Below are 14643 nucleotides of genomic sequence, written 5' to 3'. Positions count from 1 at the left end.
GTTGCAGTGTGATTTTAATATATGAAAGTATGATAAAAATAGAAAAAAATTATAAACATGGAAATTATAAATTAAATATTGGTTCGATAAAATCGAACTATCCTTACAATCACATTGCAGCTAAAATAAATAGACTAAGCCTATTTTCAGTTTAAAAAATATAAACAAAAACCCGACTAAAGTTGTTTTATTTGAAATCCTTTTAATACTGAACATAATTCACTTTTTTACACACATACCTACCTGCATTTTTACATACTTATATAATATACACACTAGAAAACCAAGCAACTAAACTGCCAAATATATTTGACAAATAAATAAAAAACAAGATATGACAAAATAATTTGAGAAAGTTTGATTCGAAAAACTAAATAAGTTATATAAGGTTTTTAGAATTTTAAGCCCTGACATTATACACTGGGCATATGTCTACAGTTTCTTGATGTAATGGGTTGTATTTTTTCTATTCAAAATAGAACCACACTAAACCACAAAATTTCTCTTATTACTAATCTCTTTATAGCTTTCCGTTTTGATAATATCTAGTAAAATCTCAACCACTTTATACACTTCTTCGTAACTCGTGTAAAACGCGGTCGGTGTGACACGAATCACATTCGGTTCTCGAAAGTCTGGGATGACACCTCGTTGCTTCAACGCTAGAGATATTCTATAAGCTTCGTCGTGCTCCAAACACACGTGACCACCCCTTCTGTGGTCTTCTCTAGGGTTGCCAATACTAAATCCATGTTCTCCCAGCTTCTTCTCGATGAGATACATCAAATATGCCGTTATGTGTAAGGACTTCTTCCGCAGTTTGTCCATGCCGGCTTCCTGGAACATTTTCAAGGCGCCTTCTAATGGCACCTGTGACAGTATGCAAGGAGTGCCAATTTGCCAACCTCCAGCATCTTTCTGGTGATCAAACTTTTGACTCATCAAAAACTGTGTTTCGGTCTTATTGCCGTACCAGCCAGTCAGTCCTGGAAGAAGGTCGAAATGCTTTCTATTTATATACAAACCCGCAGACGATCCCGGACCTCCATTTAAATATTTGTACGTACACCACACAGCGAAATCGATGTCCAATGCTTTCAAATTAATTTCCAAAGCTCCGATAGCGTGACAAAGATCCCAGCCAATGTGTATGCCCCTCTCGTTGGCTGCCTTGCTAATTTTCTCCATGTCGAGAACCTGAGCAGTTCTATAATAGACAGTCGGTAGGAATACCAGGGCTACATCTGGAGTCATCGCTTCGATTATATCGTCTTCCGACATATATCTACCCTTGCACTTAACAACTTTAACTGCTTCTTTTGGTTCATACCCTTTCAATCTCACTTGGCCGTCGACAGCATACCTATCTGTAGGAAAGTTTATATCATCGACTAGTATCTTGTACTTGTCTTTGGTCGGTTTGTAGAACGTGCTGATCGCTTGATGTATTGTGACTGTCGTCGATTCTACTATAACCAGTTCGTCATCATCGACACCAACTAACGGAGCCATGAGTTTGGTCAACAAACTGGAATATAAGTAATACTTATTGGACTCCACGTTCCATATCTTCACTCCTTCCCTCTTCCAATGTTCCAAAGCCTTCAGTACGCATTGTTCCGAGTCTTTCGATGCTAATCCCAGGGAGTTGCCGCACATATAAATCTTGTCCTTTTCCAGATAAAATCTGTGTCGAAAATGACCTAGCGGATCGTTGTTGTCTAAGAACTTCGCAAATTCAGGATCATCTTTAAAAACTTCGTCCATTTTGAGAACTGTTATTACTTTATTTTCCGCTTTAATTTAGGTTTTGAGTTATGGCTGTGACTGTAACCGCGTCCCCTATAAATACTGGAATTCGTTGTTGTCGCCAGTTTTCTATCAATAATTTATGTGCAAATACTTTGTTACCTTAAGATTATCATGTTGTTTTTTATTATATTGTAGGGTGACCAAGATGTTTGAATAAATATTTATTATTATATACATTTTATGTTGATGAGAGGCAGTCCTGTTTTCAGTGCTTTTGCTATGTTTAGCAAGCATGTAGCGAGGGCAGTGTGAGCCGTGACCCAGAAAGCGGGCCAATGATATGAAGGATGGAAAAAGTATGAGCCCACGACGATTTACTCTTGTAGTGCGTGTTGCGAGTCGTATCTCTTGATCTCTTGATCGATATTGTAAGAAGAACTATGTAAAGTCCAATGTGTAAACCTCCAGAAATTCTTGACTGTGCCAAAAGATGTGTGAACAAGAAGTTTGTTATTGAGGTTTTAAACTTACGTATAGCAGTAAGATTTAGGCAAAGCTTATGGTAATTAATAAATTAAAACGATGGTAAAGTAACTTATATAAACAGAATGAATAACGTCCGTAACTACGAAAGTTTCAGCACTGGCGAATTGCAAACTTTGCTTTGAAGTGTCGCCAGTCGTAGAAGAGAATACTGCAAATTTTCATTAACAGGAAATGCTAGTTTGGTGAGTTATAAAGTATGGTCTGATGCTTTCTGTCCAGTATTCTTGGTGGCTTTTACGAGGTACTGCTCGGCTGCTAACATGTAATTATTAATTATAAAACTGGAACTAATGTAGTCTATAATTGGAATATCGCTTTCCGGACGGTTCGTTACCACCCGCGACCCCGAAAGCCCCCTTTTTGCGCCTCTTATGACAGGCAGGGGATACCGTAGCTCTATTCTGGTCCCGAAACTACAGAAATAATTCGTGGAAAGTACCTACCGACCAATATGTAAAAATGCAGTCTGTTTTTTTACAAGAAGCATGGATACACTACTAATATACTAGAACAACACGTAAGCGTTTGATATGATATGATGGAATGATATAAAGACAATAAAACCATAAAAGTGATAGGTTGATTTAATTGGCACCGATTTTTCATTGACACACTTAAATATACGTAAACGTATCTCACAAACTTTCGTAAGGTAATCCACCACCTAAAATGTTGAAAGATTTATTTTACGGTTTACTAATTTTAAAAACTAGGAAGCTACCTAATAATTTTTTTGATTCACATAGTATGGAAATAAATCTTTACCTAATCAAATTAATTTGATTTGATTTAATTTGAAAATAAATCTTATTGCTATATTTTATTCAAAGTCCATGTAAGACCGACCCATGAGTGTCATAAATAGCAGTAATTTGGTCATGGGCTGGTACCGATCATAAATTATCTAGGCGTGGAGGGGGTGACGGGTGCTTTCAGTCTTCCTCCACTTTCTATTTCATTTTATTTGAGCTTAGTAAACTCCCTGTTCATATCAGCGAGTTGTATGCTCTTATCATCAGATTTATTACGTAGACATTTTCTATATGTAGTTTATAATACACATTCACATAATTAATAGAAGTTTGTATTACACAAAAAGATCACCCCCTAGGTATTTTTTCGGGGGTGATATTTTTTATGTAATATCTATTGAAAAAAATAAGGATTTTTAAAGAAAATATTGACATGAAAGTACCGATAAAATAAAAAACAACTAAAGTTTAACTTGCATGGATGTATGTTGATATCTATACCGTATTTCGCTACACACCCTGTAACCTTGACAATAATAATGATAATATCAGAGGCCGAGCAATAAACAGTTGATCCGTCATAAAACAACGATTACCGTCATAAACGGATCAGCGAATATGTTTTCAGCCAACCTGTACGTAAACAGGTATGTGATTATGTGCACAATTTACTTATATGCAAATATATTGATTGCATTTACCCTTCAAAGAAACCCTCAGACCTTCTGACAACGAGGAAATTAAACAAGTGGATGTGATGAATGTATGAGTCCGGGACCAACCCGCTCAGTTTGCGTCACTTCCTGAATATTTTATAATAGATGCAAAGTAGGTACTTATATATAAATTAATACATAGTAGTATATAATAAGTAGTAGTATATAATAATTAAATATTGTCGAATGGGTTGAATTAGATTATCTATACCTACTTATCTAGACTGCGTTTAATAATAAAATGCTGGTATATCGTTTATAAATGACAAAAATAAAAATAGAAACTATGACAATTATGTTGTCAAAAGTTACAAACATGAAGAAACATATTTTAACGAGTTATCGAATTTTTATCAGAAGTATTTCATACGGTGCACCAAAATGGGCAATTGCAAACCCAGGGTACGGGCCTATGGAGGTACAGCGGTCGGAATTATTGAATGGCGTCAGAATTGCCGCAGCCAAGCACCTGGGCTCACAGATTTCAGCTTGCACAATCATGTTTCAAGTATGTTTGAGGATTATTTTCTATAACCGTAAGTGATGGTATGAAAAGCACCATAAAACAATTTTCATGTTGTAGGTACATACTTTTCAGATGAAAAGATGATTCATTGTATGAAGATAGTGTAGGCTGAAGGAATTTAAATAATCTTTATCACTTTTGATGATACCAACGATGATACCATAGGTACTTATTGAAGCTTTTTCCAAATGGCGTTGGAATGATTTTTAACACAAGTTTTACTGTATAATGTTATTTTGTTACAAGGCGGGATCCCGTTACGAGTGTGGTGACTACATCGGCGCCTCGCACTTCGTCCGAGCTACCACGTCCGCAGCCGCACAGGGCCACACGGCCTACTCCAAGTTCAGGGTGTTGCAGCAATACGGCGCATACCTCACCTGTTCTTCCGACCGGCAGTCAATAGCTTTCACTATGCGATGCCCGCTTCCCGTGTTCTGTGATTTGAAGCATTACTTGCTTGATACAGCTGCTAGGTAAAAGTATTATAAATATCATAAATATTTTTCTGTGCTATTGTTGGAACGTGCCCAAAGACCAGTTCCTTCTTTCAGGATTTATCGAGATTCTCAAGCTGTCAATTGTTTCAAATTGGAGTTTGAGAACTAAATTACGAGTACCTACCTTTATCAAATAATTCATTTTCTTAATTAGATGCTGTTATAATGAATGGGACATAGATGATCGCAAGCCATTAGTACGAGAGGACCTGTACAGAATCACTCCAGAACAACGTGTAATGGATTTAATCCAATCAGCGTTATGGACAGGACCGCTGTCAAATTCAATATATTGCGCGGAAGAAAGGATTGATGAAATGTCTGAGAATAGACTGTCCTGTTTTGCGCAAGTTAATTTCAAGTCAAACTGTTGTTCCATTGCCAGTGTCGGTGTGCCTTTTGATGAAATCATGAAAATTGCGGAGAAAATTGATCCAAAACGGGTAAAGAACATTTTTTTAGAAACTTCATAATCAGCCTCAACAACTACATTTCCAGGCTTGGGTCACATCTCAGAATGAAACTAACCAAATCCCTGTAGGTAGATTTCACACAGTTAAGAACTTTTTTCTAGGATATCGGACGAATAGCTGCTCAAAATGTTTTTATTTACTGTTAAAGCGTGTATTTTTTATATACTATGATGTTGAATTAAAAAACCATATTTCGATACCAAAAGTACACGTTGCCTTTGTAGGAAAAACCAACAGAACGAATGATCGCCCCGTCTTGTCCTCGTAACGGCTTCGAATACTTCGACATGGGCAAAGACAGCGACACTTGGATTGCCGTGGCTGTGCCTGGTTGTGGCACTAAAGATTTGGCGTGAGTTAATCAAGTTAAGTAAGGCATGCATAGGTTACTTAAGTTACTATAAATGTGAAGAATACAATTGATATTGCTATATAAAATTAACGCATGTAAAAGCCGAAATTTCTAAGTTTATAGTCTATTTAAGGTGGTTGCATGTAGATTGAGAAAAACGAACTGGGCAGTATAACTATAAATTTACCTGAGCAAAGCTTAGATATAGCCATCCCAGCAAATAGCGAAGAGTCTAGAAGTACAAAAATATAGATGAGATGCAACGTACAGCGAAGAGTAGGTACGAAGAACATTTTTGGAAAATCTACCCATGTAAATTGAGAATAGTTTAAAACAAAGACTTTTCCAACAGTAATCTCTTGAAACACGCCATAATCGCAGCGGCGTGCGGCACTGGCAACGTTCAAATGGGCCAGCACGATTTGGACCGCACTCTGCAGCCACCACTTGGATTGATGGCAGGCGCGGACTTCTTCACGGAGTACAAAGCTTTCAACATTTCCTATGCAGAGACGGGACTTTTTGGTTAGTACTAGGTATATCCTAGATATATTAGGTACTGGATATAGGTATCCTGAGAAATCAGGTCAGGTCAGGTCTGAATCAGAAGGTTGATGATGATGATGACCAGGTATATATCTCGAAAGCAACTGAAACTATTTTTGGCCCAGTAACATACCTACAATTTCTGAAGTAGTCCGTTGTGTAGAATCAATAAATGTTTGAGGCTAAAAGGTATTATATAATTATTGTTTTTTTAGGAATCGTGGCTAAGACACGCGCGGCAACGGCTAGAAAAGCCGCGTTGGCTGTCACCGAGTTTCTGGCTAATGTAGGCGACTTGAATTTTAAGCAGCTTGAAGTTGGAAAAAAGAGGCTGAGTAAATCACTTGATAAAGATTATTTAGGATTTTTTTGTACCTACGCACAAACCCCACAAATTTTCCCAATATTAATTCTGCTTACGGTTAACTTACCTGTCATTATTTTTGGTAGACAATTAGTATTTAGTATTTAGCGGCGTTTTATTTTATTTTTCTGATAATGAAGAGATTTCCTATAATTTCAGAACTAAGCCTTTTACTCAACGACGACGATTGCACTCAAGTATCTCAGGGACTGGCTCTCCAGCTCGCTAGTAACGTGCAGATGGACAGCGCAAATAATTCCTGCTGCATGATAGACATGATCTGCCCGGACGAGATTACTCTCACAGCGAAATCTATTTCCGCAAAACGTATGCATTAATCTATCTCTTGCCCACGTGCACTACTTGGTCTGTGCACTGTTGTAATAAGACTTAATTTTTTTTGTGAAATTACAGGCGGTCAAATGGCTTTTGCAGTGGTAGGCGATGTTGGTGTAGTACCACACGATCGGGAACTATTGTGTGGTGTATGACCAAGGACCAGTGCATAATTATAAATTTATTATTATTATTATTAAATAAAATATTTTGAAAAACGTTTCTGCTGCATTTATTCCATTAATAACATTCTATTTATGTATGCTAAACAAACATTTCTGAAAATAATAAATTAAGGCGAGATAATTCTAATAAGAAAAAACTAAGTATCTTTGAAAAAAATGGTGAAAGTTATATTTACGAAATCTTTGACTAAGGGCCAATTTCACTAACGTCGCATAAATCTTAGGTAGTCCCGGAATAAGTCATTAGTTACTCGCGAGTAAGCCTATTTTACGTTTCACCAACATTTATCCTAGGGATAAAATCTCTATACTGGAGTAAAGTCGTATACAGCCGATTTCGGCCGAATAAGTTGCTATTCTAAGATTAGAAGTGTCACTTTTCCTGTCACTGCATTGTAGGATTTTTGTACTTACTACTTACATTATTGAATAAAATCTGGAAAATGGCACTTCGTCTTAACTATAAAACGAAACCCACACGTAGTGATGACGATGATTATTTATTTCCTCGCCCACGGTGGTTTAAAGAAAGGTCGTAATAAGACATTTTTAATAATAATATTATTTTGAAGACTATGACGAGTACCTACGATTTCGTTTATCAAAGAAGGCAGCATTGACTTTACTGGCAAAAATCGAGCATCGTTTGGAGTATCCAACTGACAGGTGAGTGTTCTAAACATTAATTTATGTTAAATACCAGCAGCGAAACCCAACGTTGCTCGGGTTAAAATACATCGCATGTTTAATGGTGTAAAAACGCAAAAAAAAAATCACCAAAAAAAAATGTTCAAGAAGTTTAATAATAAAGTTCAGTAATAAAATTAATTATTGGGGAAATTTTCATAAGAAATCGCGCATAAAGCATGCATGCATAAAATTACTAAAACATTCCAAATTGATTTTAACAGTTGCAGACATTTTGGAAGTATCATTTCAGATTTTTTTTAAAAGTTCTAGAACATTTCGGATCGATTCCAACAGTTGTAGGCACTTTGGATGTTTCTAGATCAATCCAGAAAATTTTGGAACTTTCTAGACCATCCCGGATATTTTTAACGTTATAGAACACATTTTGAAAGTTTCTAGATCATTGCAAAAACATTTTTACTTTTCTAAACCATTCCGGAAATTTTGTAAACCTTCTAGACAAGGGGTCGGCAACCTTTTCAGTCTGAAGAGCCAAAAGTTACAATTTACAAAATTACAAATTTTTTAAAGAGCCACGGAATTGTTTATCGCCAACAATAAATAGTTCTTGCATACTTGTTTATAGAATTATTAAATAATCACTTTTTATTTAAGTAAGAAATTAAAACAATTTAACATTTTCTAATATCACATCAACTTGTACTTCAAAAACAAACAATTGAGCAAACAATTTCAATGATCAACAAAGCCATGGCTTTGCATGGTTATCTTCTTATATATAAAATTCTCGTGTCACAATGTTAGTTACCGTACTCCTCCGAAACGGCTTTACCGATTTTCACCAAATTTTATATGCATATTCAGTAGGTCTGAGAATCGGCTACTATCTATTTTTTATACCCCTAAGTGATGAGGGTTGTTCACCCTTAACATTTTTTTATTTATATGGCAACACAACGTTTGCCAGGTAAGCTAGTTCAAATATAAAATTGAAACTTCACTAAGCAATGTAACTTGAACGAACAATTATTTTTTTTTATTTTTTTCTAATAAATTAAATCACATTTGCGCATAGAACTAAAGAGCCTTAGCTTCACATCGAAAGAGCCATGTGGCTCACGAAGGTTGCCGACCCCTGTTCTAGACCATTCATGAAGCCTTTACAATATTCGAGATCAATTGTAACAATTACACATATTTTGGAACTTTCTAGATAATTCCAGATATTTTTAGAACTTTCCAGACCATACCGGATCGATTTTATCAGTTGAAATCATTCTAGATTTTTCTAGATCATTCTAGAAGCTTCTAGATTGATTACAAACCTCGCACACATTTTTGAACTTTCTAGATCATTCCAGAATTTTTAGTACTTTCTCGATCATTTCGGATTAATTTTAGCAGTTGCACTCATTTTGAAACCTTTCAAATTATTCTAGAAATTTTTAGAAGTTTCTAGATTAGTACAAATTTTTTTAGAACTTGGTAGATCATTCTAGAAGTTCTCTAAAACTTTCTAAAACGATTACAACCTTCGCACATATTTTGGAACTGTTTAGGTCATTCCAGAAGTTTTTCGAACTTTCTAGAACATTCTAGATTGATTACATCAATTGCACACATTTTGTATCTTTCTTTATCATTCCAGAAATTTTCATAACTTTCTAGAAGCTCGCATGAAAAGAGATGGACATTTATATTCACCTTTACATTAGTTAGAGAAGGACAGATATATTATTTCACATTTTCATCAACCTCAGCCACCCACCCCGACCAAACTCCCTTACGCCCAACAGGAGAGTAAGGGGTATCTGGCATCGTAACAGAAAGTTGATCGGAGTTATGATAGAGAAAACTGTGAATTTACGTACTAGCCCGGCTATAACATTAGCATTTTATATAATATATTTAGATTATGTCCATTGAAGTATTTTGTATCTTATTTATACACCATTATATACCAGGAAATACGAAAACAACAGGATGCATTTTCCAAGAGTCATTGGTTCAATGGATTGTACCCATTCGTATAACCTCACCAGGTGGAGATCATGCAGAATTATATCACAACAGAAAGAGCTATTTTAGATCATTGTGCAAACTATATGTAATTAAAACTTAGAGATTACTGACATGGTGGACAGGTTCTTAACATGACAGCACTATATTTAATAATAGTTGCATAAAAGCAAGGTTTGAATCTGGGCAATTTGGTAATGCCTTGCTGTTAGTAGACGGTGGTTATGCTTCTACTTCCTACACAATGACTCCTTTAGATAATTTTAGTACGCCAGTGGAAAAACTATATAATGAGTCACAAATACGGACTAGAAACACAAGGTCTTATGGAATCTGAAAGAGGCGATTTCCTGTATAGGACTTTGACCTCAACTTAATAAGTCTCTGACTATTATTGTAGCCACTGCCGTGTTGCACAATATGTTGAGGCAGCAAGGCGAAGCTGATCCCCTTGATGATCCTGAACTACAGCTTCCAGCTCTATTGGACAATCTTTTACACTAGGGTCAGATAGATCAACCACAACAATACATACGGCCCTGCGCAGTGCGGGTAGCTATAATTAATGACTATTTTCAAAGCTTATCGTACCCAAAAAAAAATGAATAAATTATAAATAAGTTTCTTTTTTATTTCGTCTTAACTCTAAAAGTAATAATCTAGTTTTAATTTTTTCCTGTTTCAAAATTTCTCTTTGTATGTCCATTTGGATGTCAAATAATTCTTTTGCTTCTTGTCTTTCTTTAACGGTATGCTCCATTTGAGTTGTGATAGCATTCGCTTTTAACTGTTGCAAGGTTTCTAATGAAGAATTAGAGAGCTGTGGCCGTCTTTTAGACATCCATTCAAGCCGTCTTCCTGAATTAGACCCTCTATTTCCTTCTGCACTTCGTAATGGCTTAGAAATTGGTGTTTTTAAGTTTTTAGGAGTGTAATCACCCCAATCCTGAAACAAAGTAATAACAATTTGCAAATTTACCACTGTATAATCTTTGTTTGTCGCTTCACTTGTGTCATTATTATTGCTTGTATTATCTTGAGATTGAGGACATGGTGACTTGTTGGCTAGAGTTGGAACCAACACAACTGTAACTTTTTCACTCTAAAAACAAACATACCATAAGTGGATAAATATGTATTGGTTGACCTGTCAAAAAGTGTAAGTTTTTTTACTTTTTTAAATTTAAGCAATAAATTATAATATAACACATAATAATATAAACAATTTTTATTGATAGAAGGTGCAGCAGAAGTGGCTGAGAATCAATAGAAAAATTATTTTATATATCAGGGTCAACATCTGCGACTGACAAAATATAGAACACCGCTTTAATACTGATTGTTTGTTGTGAAACTTATCTAACCACTTACAAATGATTTACTTGTCACTGATGTGATATTGTCACTATCAATTGGATTATGTAAGCCCACAGCACTTGGCGTTATAAGGCTGAGTATCTTTAGTTGTAGTGGGTCCTCAATCACTGAGGTCAGTGATTCAGGTCCACCACCTGAAAAAAAACCATTATAGTTTTAACTTTATAAATATGACTCCAGGAATATATACGTGTCGTAACATTTATCAGGAACGTACCTGTTTGAATTAAATGCATCCTTCTTAAAGATGCTTCTTTTTTTGTTGCTTTCTTCAAGCTTTCCCACTGGGCTTTTAAATTATCTGCAGTGCGATGCGAATGTATTGTTTGAGCATTATATTTTGAGGAAATGGTACTCCATTCTCCAAGTTTCTGCCTCATGGAAACTCCATCCGTCCTTTTATTTTCTATGATATCAAAATGGTCTGTAACGAGATCCACCAACAATGCTTTTTCAGATGCCAACCAGTTCGCAGATCTCCTTCGTTTTTCATTAGCCATTGACAAATAAACATATAAAACACTTTATAAATATTTATTTACGCCGACTTTTCCAGTTTAAGCTAAGTTAAAAACACGAAAAATCAAAAAGCGCGCCTGGGATTACTGTCAACTCAACTGTCAGAAAAACGTATTATTCGAACAAATTTAAAAACACGCAGTGCTATGGTGCAAGTATACATCAAATGGTCTGTTTTACTTGGGTGCATTACGCATTCATTCAACTCATTCGTTCAACGTCACAGAGTAACTATGCGAGAGTAAGATATCTGAACATTAACGTAGTGAAACGAAATTGAATTTAACCATCGAATAAATCAGTGTTAAGTTATACCGGGATAGTTACTCTAGTTTAAATTCAATGTTGGTGAAACTGACCATAAAGAAAAGATAATAAAATCTTTATATTCTGGGTAAATCAGTCAAAGCTGTCCTGTCAGTGTCAAATATTAGTGTCATTTATCATTTCCACTACAGCAAAATCGTATCCTGAAAATACTATTTTAAAACACAATTTAAACATTTTACAACTATTATAATGTTATAATTACGTTATAATAAAAATATTTTTACTCATCAAAATGCTAAACTCACTGCGAAACACCGCAAAATGTAAGTCTTCTTTTATAGGTTATGTGATCATATTTTCTAAATCGTTTAAGTTATCAGTGTATCATTATTCTTAACTGTTCCACTGTTGGCCACGGGTCATTCTCAGAAAGGATTAGTAGAATCTTGAGGAGAATCCTGGAGATTTAGTCTTCCTAAGTTAATACGATTAAGTTTTCTTATTAATATAAAAGCTTAAGAAGTGATCCTAATAAAGGTACGGGTCCACCTGTATTCGATGTTTCATAACCGCCGGAAAAATCTAAGGTTCAACAACTTATTAATTATAACTACTGCCTTTACTGCCCTACGAACGACAGAGGCATGCAACTGCATGCAAATATTAATTTGCTATTTAATTATTTCCAGATTTGCGGTGTATAAATGTGAAAACGGCCTTAAACACGATCCAAGAATGCAAACCGGTACCCAAACTGCAAAGTCCGAAACTCGACATTGTGTCCAAAGCAAAGACAGTTTACTTTACCCCGAGAAGTATAGGCTTCGAAATAAATGATAAACCAGTGAATAGAAAAATCAAAGATCCTCTTAATTACACTCCTATTACCAATCCGAGATCAATTTTGCCATTAATTGATACAAATTGGAGGAAAGATGAGATTGGGTTGCCGGCTATACAGCAGGAGGAGAAGCAGGCCATCCGTCTGATTGTGATCCGACGTAAGAAGATGAAGAAACATAAGAGAATGAAGCTGTGGAAGAGAATGAGGTTCCGTTGGGCAAGGGTGGGTGTACTATATCAAATCAAATGAATTATTTTATTCAAAATATTACAGAGCACTTCTGAATGTCAATAAAATTAACACCACTTCACAAGGTGTTTTGTTATGGAAAAGAAGAAGCGGCAAAAGAGCTCCATAACACACATCTTATAAAAAAATTATTTATACAATGTCAAACTTCACCAAATGGTACATGTGGAGCTGAAGCTACTTCAGACCACACCGTTTTGTCAGTCAAATAATCACTTAGTTTAAAGTACGCTTTTTTTACATAGCGTTTGTTTAATGACATGTTTGAATTTTTTCTGTGATATTTAAAATGGGCTTGGGTATTTTATTGTATGTTTATGTATGTATTGTATGTTTCTCTGATAATTAAATTGGAACGCTTTATGAGTTTAATCATACTATTCAAACCAAACGTAGCAATGCTTAATGGTCTAATAAAAAAGCAGAAATAAATTCTCATTTGGTACTACCATAACTTTATTTAGGCAAACCTAAGGATGGCAGTAATACTTACAATCTATTATACTTGAACTTGACTTTTGATATAATTTACACATAAATCAAATTATTTATTACTTTGATCCCTTTAATAACTTAGCTTTTTCATTTATCTTTCAGATAAAGAAAAACCGTCGCATAAAGAAAGAAAAGATATTCCAAAACGAACTTCTGGCGCTAGTGAAACAAGCCAACGAGTTCTCGGCAGAGCAGTACGTTGCAGAGAAACTTCGTAAAGCTAACCACACACCGCTGCCAACTACCTGGAAACACAAGCGACTACCAGCCTTCATCATACGACAACTACTGGGCTTGGACAAGAAGATCAACTACAAACACACTGATGTGTACAAAGCTTAAACTTAGTTGAGGATTATTTTTATGTTTGGAAATAAGAATTAAAGTATTGTAGTTATTCACTTGTTTCTTTTGTTCATTGGTTAGTCGTTGAGATTTGGTTGGCAGCTACATCTAATTCTGTATAAAGCAGCTCCTTTGAAGGATGTAGTAATGCAGATAATATTTATTTGATCTTAGTCCTTAGGTATATAAAATCATGTGATAAATTGCAGGTTGTTTCATGTCACAATAAGTATTATAAATGCATTGATTATAGATGTGCATGGACAACTGTGTCAATTTAATATCTAGTAGGTGATATGGTAGTTTTTTTTTGTAAATAAAGTGTTTTAAGCCGCATCTTTGTCTGAATAAATAGCGCGATCAATTTCGATATTCTATTAGAAACCTATCCATTAATCATTTGAATTTTTATTCTAAACAAAACACCACAAAAGAACTATCATAGCGCTCTGCACGTCTCGAATTTTCATATTTAATTCTATAGTAACACTAAAACAATCAATTCATCAAAAACTTACAAAAATGTTTACAACACCTGATAGAAATAAGACACTTATCTTCCATTTCCGTTATTACACGTAGATAGTCACTTTTGTAAACACTAATCGAAAAGTTAAACCATTCACTTTCGCTTTTGGGTGGCTACTAAACTTACAGCACGTGGAAAAAGTAAAAAAACTATAAGTTACAATTCATGGCGGATGGCACCTTAGCGGTGCCATCAAAGTCCCTGGCGTTTGGCACAACAGTGGCGCCACGAAATATTTGTTCGCCGCCAGCCGCCAGGCGTTAAAGTTTGTTCAAAAGGCCGCATTGAATCGGTTAA

The 14643-nt window shown here is 35.3% G+C and overlaps 3 protein-coding genes across 3 annotated transcripts; 1 reads left to right on the top strand and 2 right to left on the bottom strand.

Moving 5' to 3' along the window:
• Positions 1–1923, bottom strand: Kynu (kynureninase). The gene has a single exon (XM_073082112.1). The coding sequence runs from the start codon at positions 1765–1767 to the stop codon at positions 487–489; it is 1281 nt and encodes a 426-aa protein (XP_072938213.1). The 5' UTR covers positions 1768–1923; the 3' UTR covers positions 1–486.
• Positions 1924–4047: 2124 nt separating this feature from the next.
• LOC140749016 (cytochrome b-c1 complex subunit 2, mitochondrial-like) lies at positions 4048–13869 on the top strand. The gene is made up of 9 exons (XM_073082016.1): positions 4048–4274; positions 4539–4768; positions 4947–5235; positions 5490–5617; positions 5970–6142; positions 6379–6498; positions 6687–6854; positions 12574–12950; positions 13575–13869. Exons 1-9 carry the CDS (start codon positions 4053–4055, stop codon positions 13812–13814), a joined length of 1947 nt encoding a protein of 648 aa, XP_072938117.1. The 5' UTR covers positions 4048–4052; the 3' UTR covers positions 13815–13869.
• LOC140749015 (myb/SANT-like DNA-binding domain-containing protein 3) lies at positions 10325–11755 on the bottom strand. Its single transcript, XM_073082015.1, has 3 exons — positions 11313–11755; positions 11090–11229; positions 10325–10664 (listed from the first exon to the last, which is right to left on the bottom strand). Exons 1-3 carry the CDS (start codon positions 11593–11595, stop codon positions 10329–10331), a joined length of 759 nt encoding a protein of 252 aa, XP_072938116.1. The 5' UTR covers positions 11596–11755; the 3' UTR covers positions 10325–10328.
• Positions 13870–14643: the final 774 nt, after the last annotated feature.

The sequence above is a fragment of the Epargyreus clarus genome, unplaced genomic scaffold (genome assembly GCF_041222505.1).
Source record: "Epargyreus clarus isolate Ecla_fem2 unplaced genomic scaffold, WU_Ecla_fem_2.2 ptg000017l, whole genome shotgun sequence".
NCBI classification, from domain to species: domain Eukaryota; kingdom Metazoa; phylum Arthropoda; class Insecta; order Lepidoptera; family Hesperiidae; genus Epargyreus; species Epargyreus clarus.
The sequence above is the reverse complement of the archived record's forward strand: the minus strand, read 5'-3'. Positions and strand labels throughout refer to the sequence as shown.

Excerpts from the sequence above, each read along its gene's own strand:
- Kynu (XM_073082112.1), bottom strand. The coding sequence starts at position 1,767 with ATGGACGAAGTTTTTAAAGATGATCCTGAATTTGCGAAGTTCTTAGAC.
- LOC140749016 (XM_073082016.1), top strand. The coding sequence starts at position 4,053 with ATGACAATTATGTTGTCAAAAGTTACAAACATGAAGAAACATATTTTA. Across the intron at positions 4,275-4,538 it reads CTTGCACAATCATGTTTCAA|GCGGGATCCCGTTACGAGTG; the intron begins GTATGTTTGAGG and ends TTTTGTTACAAG. Across the intron at positions 5,618-5,969 it reads TGTGGCACTAAAGATTTGGC|TAATCTCTTGAAACACGCCA; the intron begins GTGAGTTAATCA and ends CTTTTCCAACAG.
- LOC140749015 (XM_073082015.1), bottom strand. The coding sequence starts at position 11,595 with ATGGCTAATGAAAAACGAAGGAGATCTGCGAACTGGTTGGCATCTGAA. Across the intron at positions 11,230-11,312 it reads GATGCATTTAATTCAAACAG|GTGGTGGACCTGAATCACTG; the intron begins GTACGTTCCTGA and ends GTTTTTTTTCAG. Across the intron at positions 10,665-11,089 it reads CAGTGACAAGTAAATCATTT|GATTGGGGTGATTACACTCC; the intron begins GTAAGTGGTTAG and ends ACTTTGTTTCAG.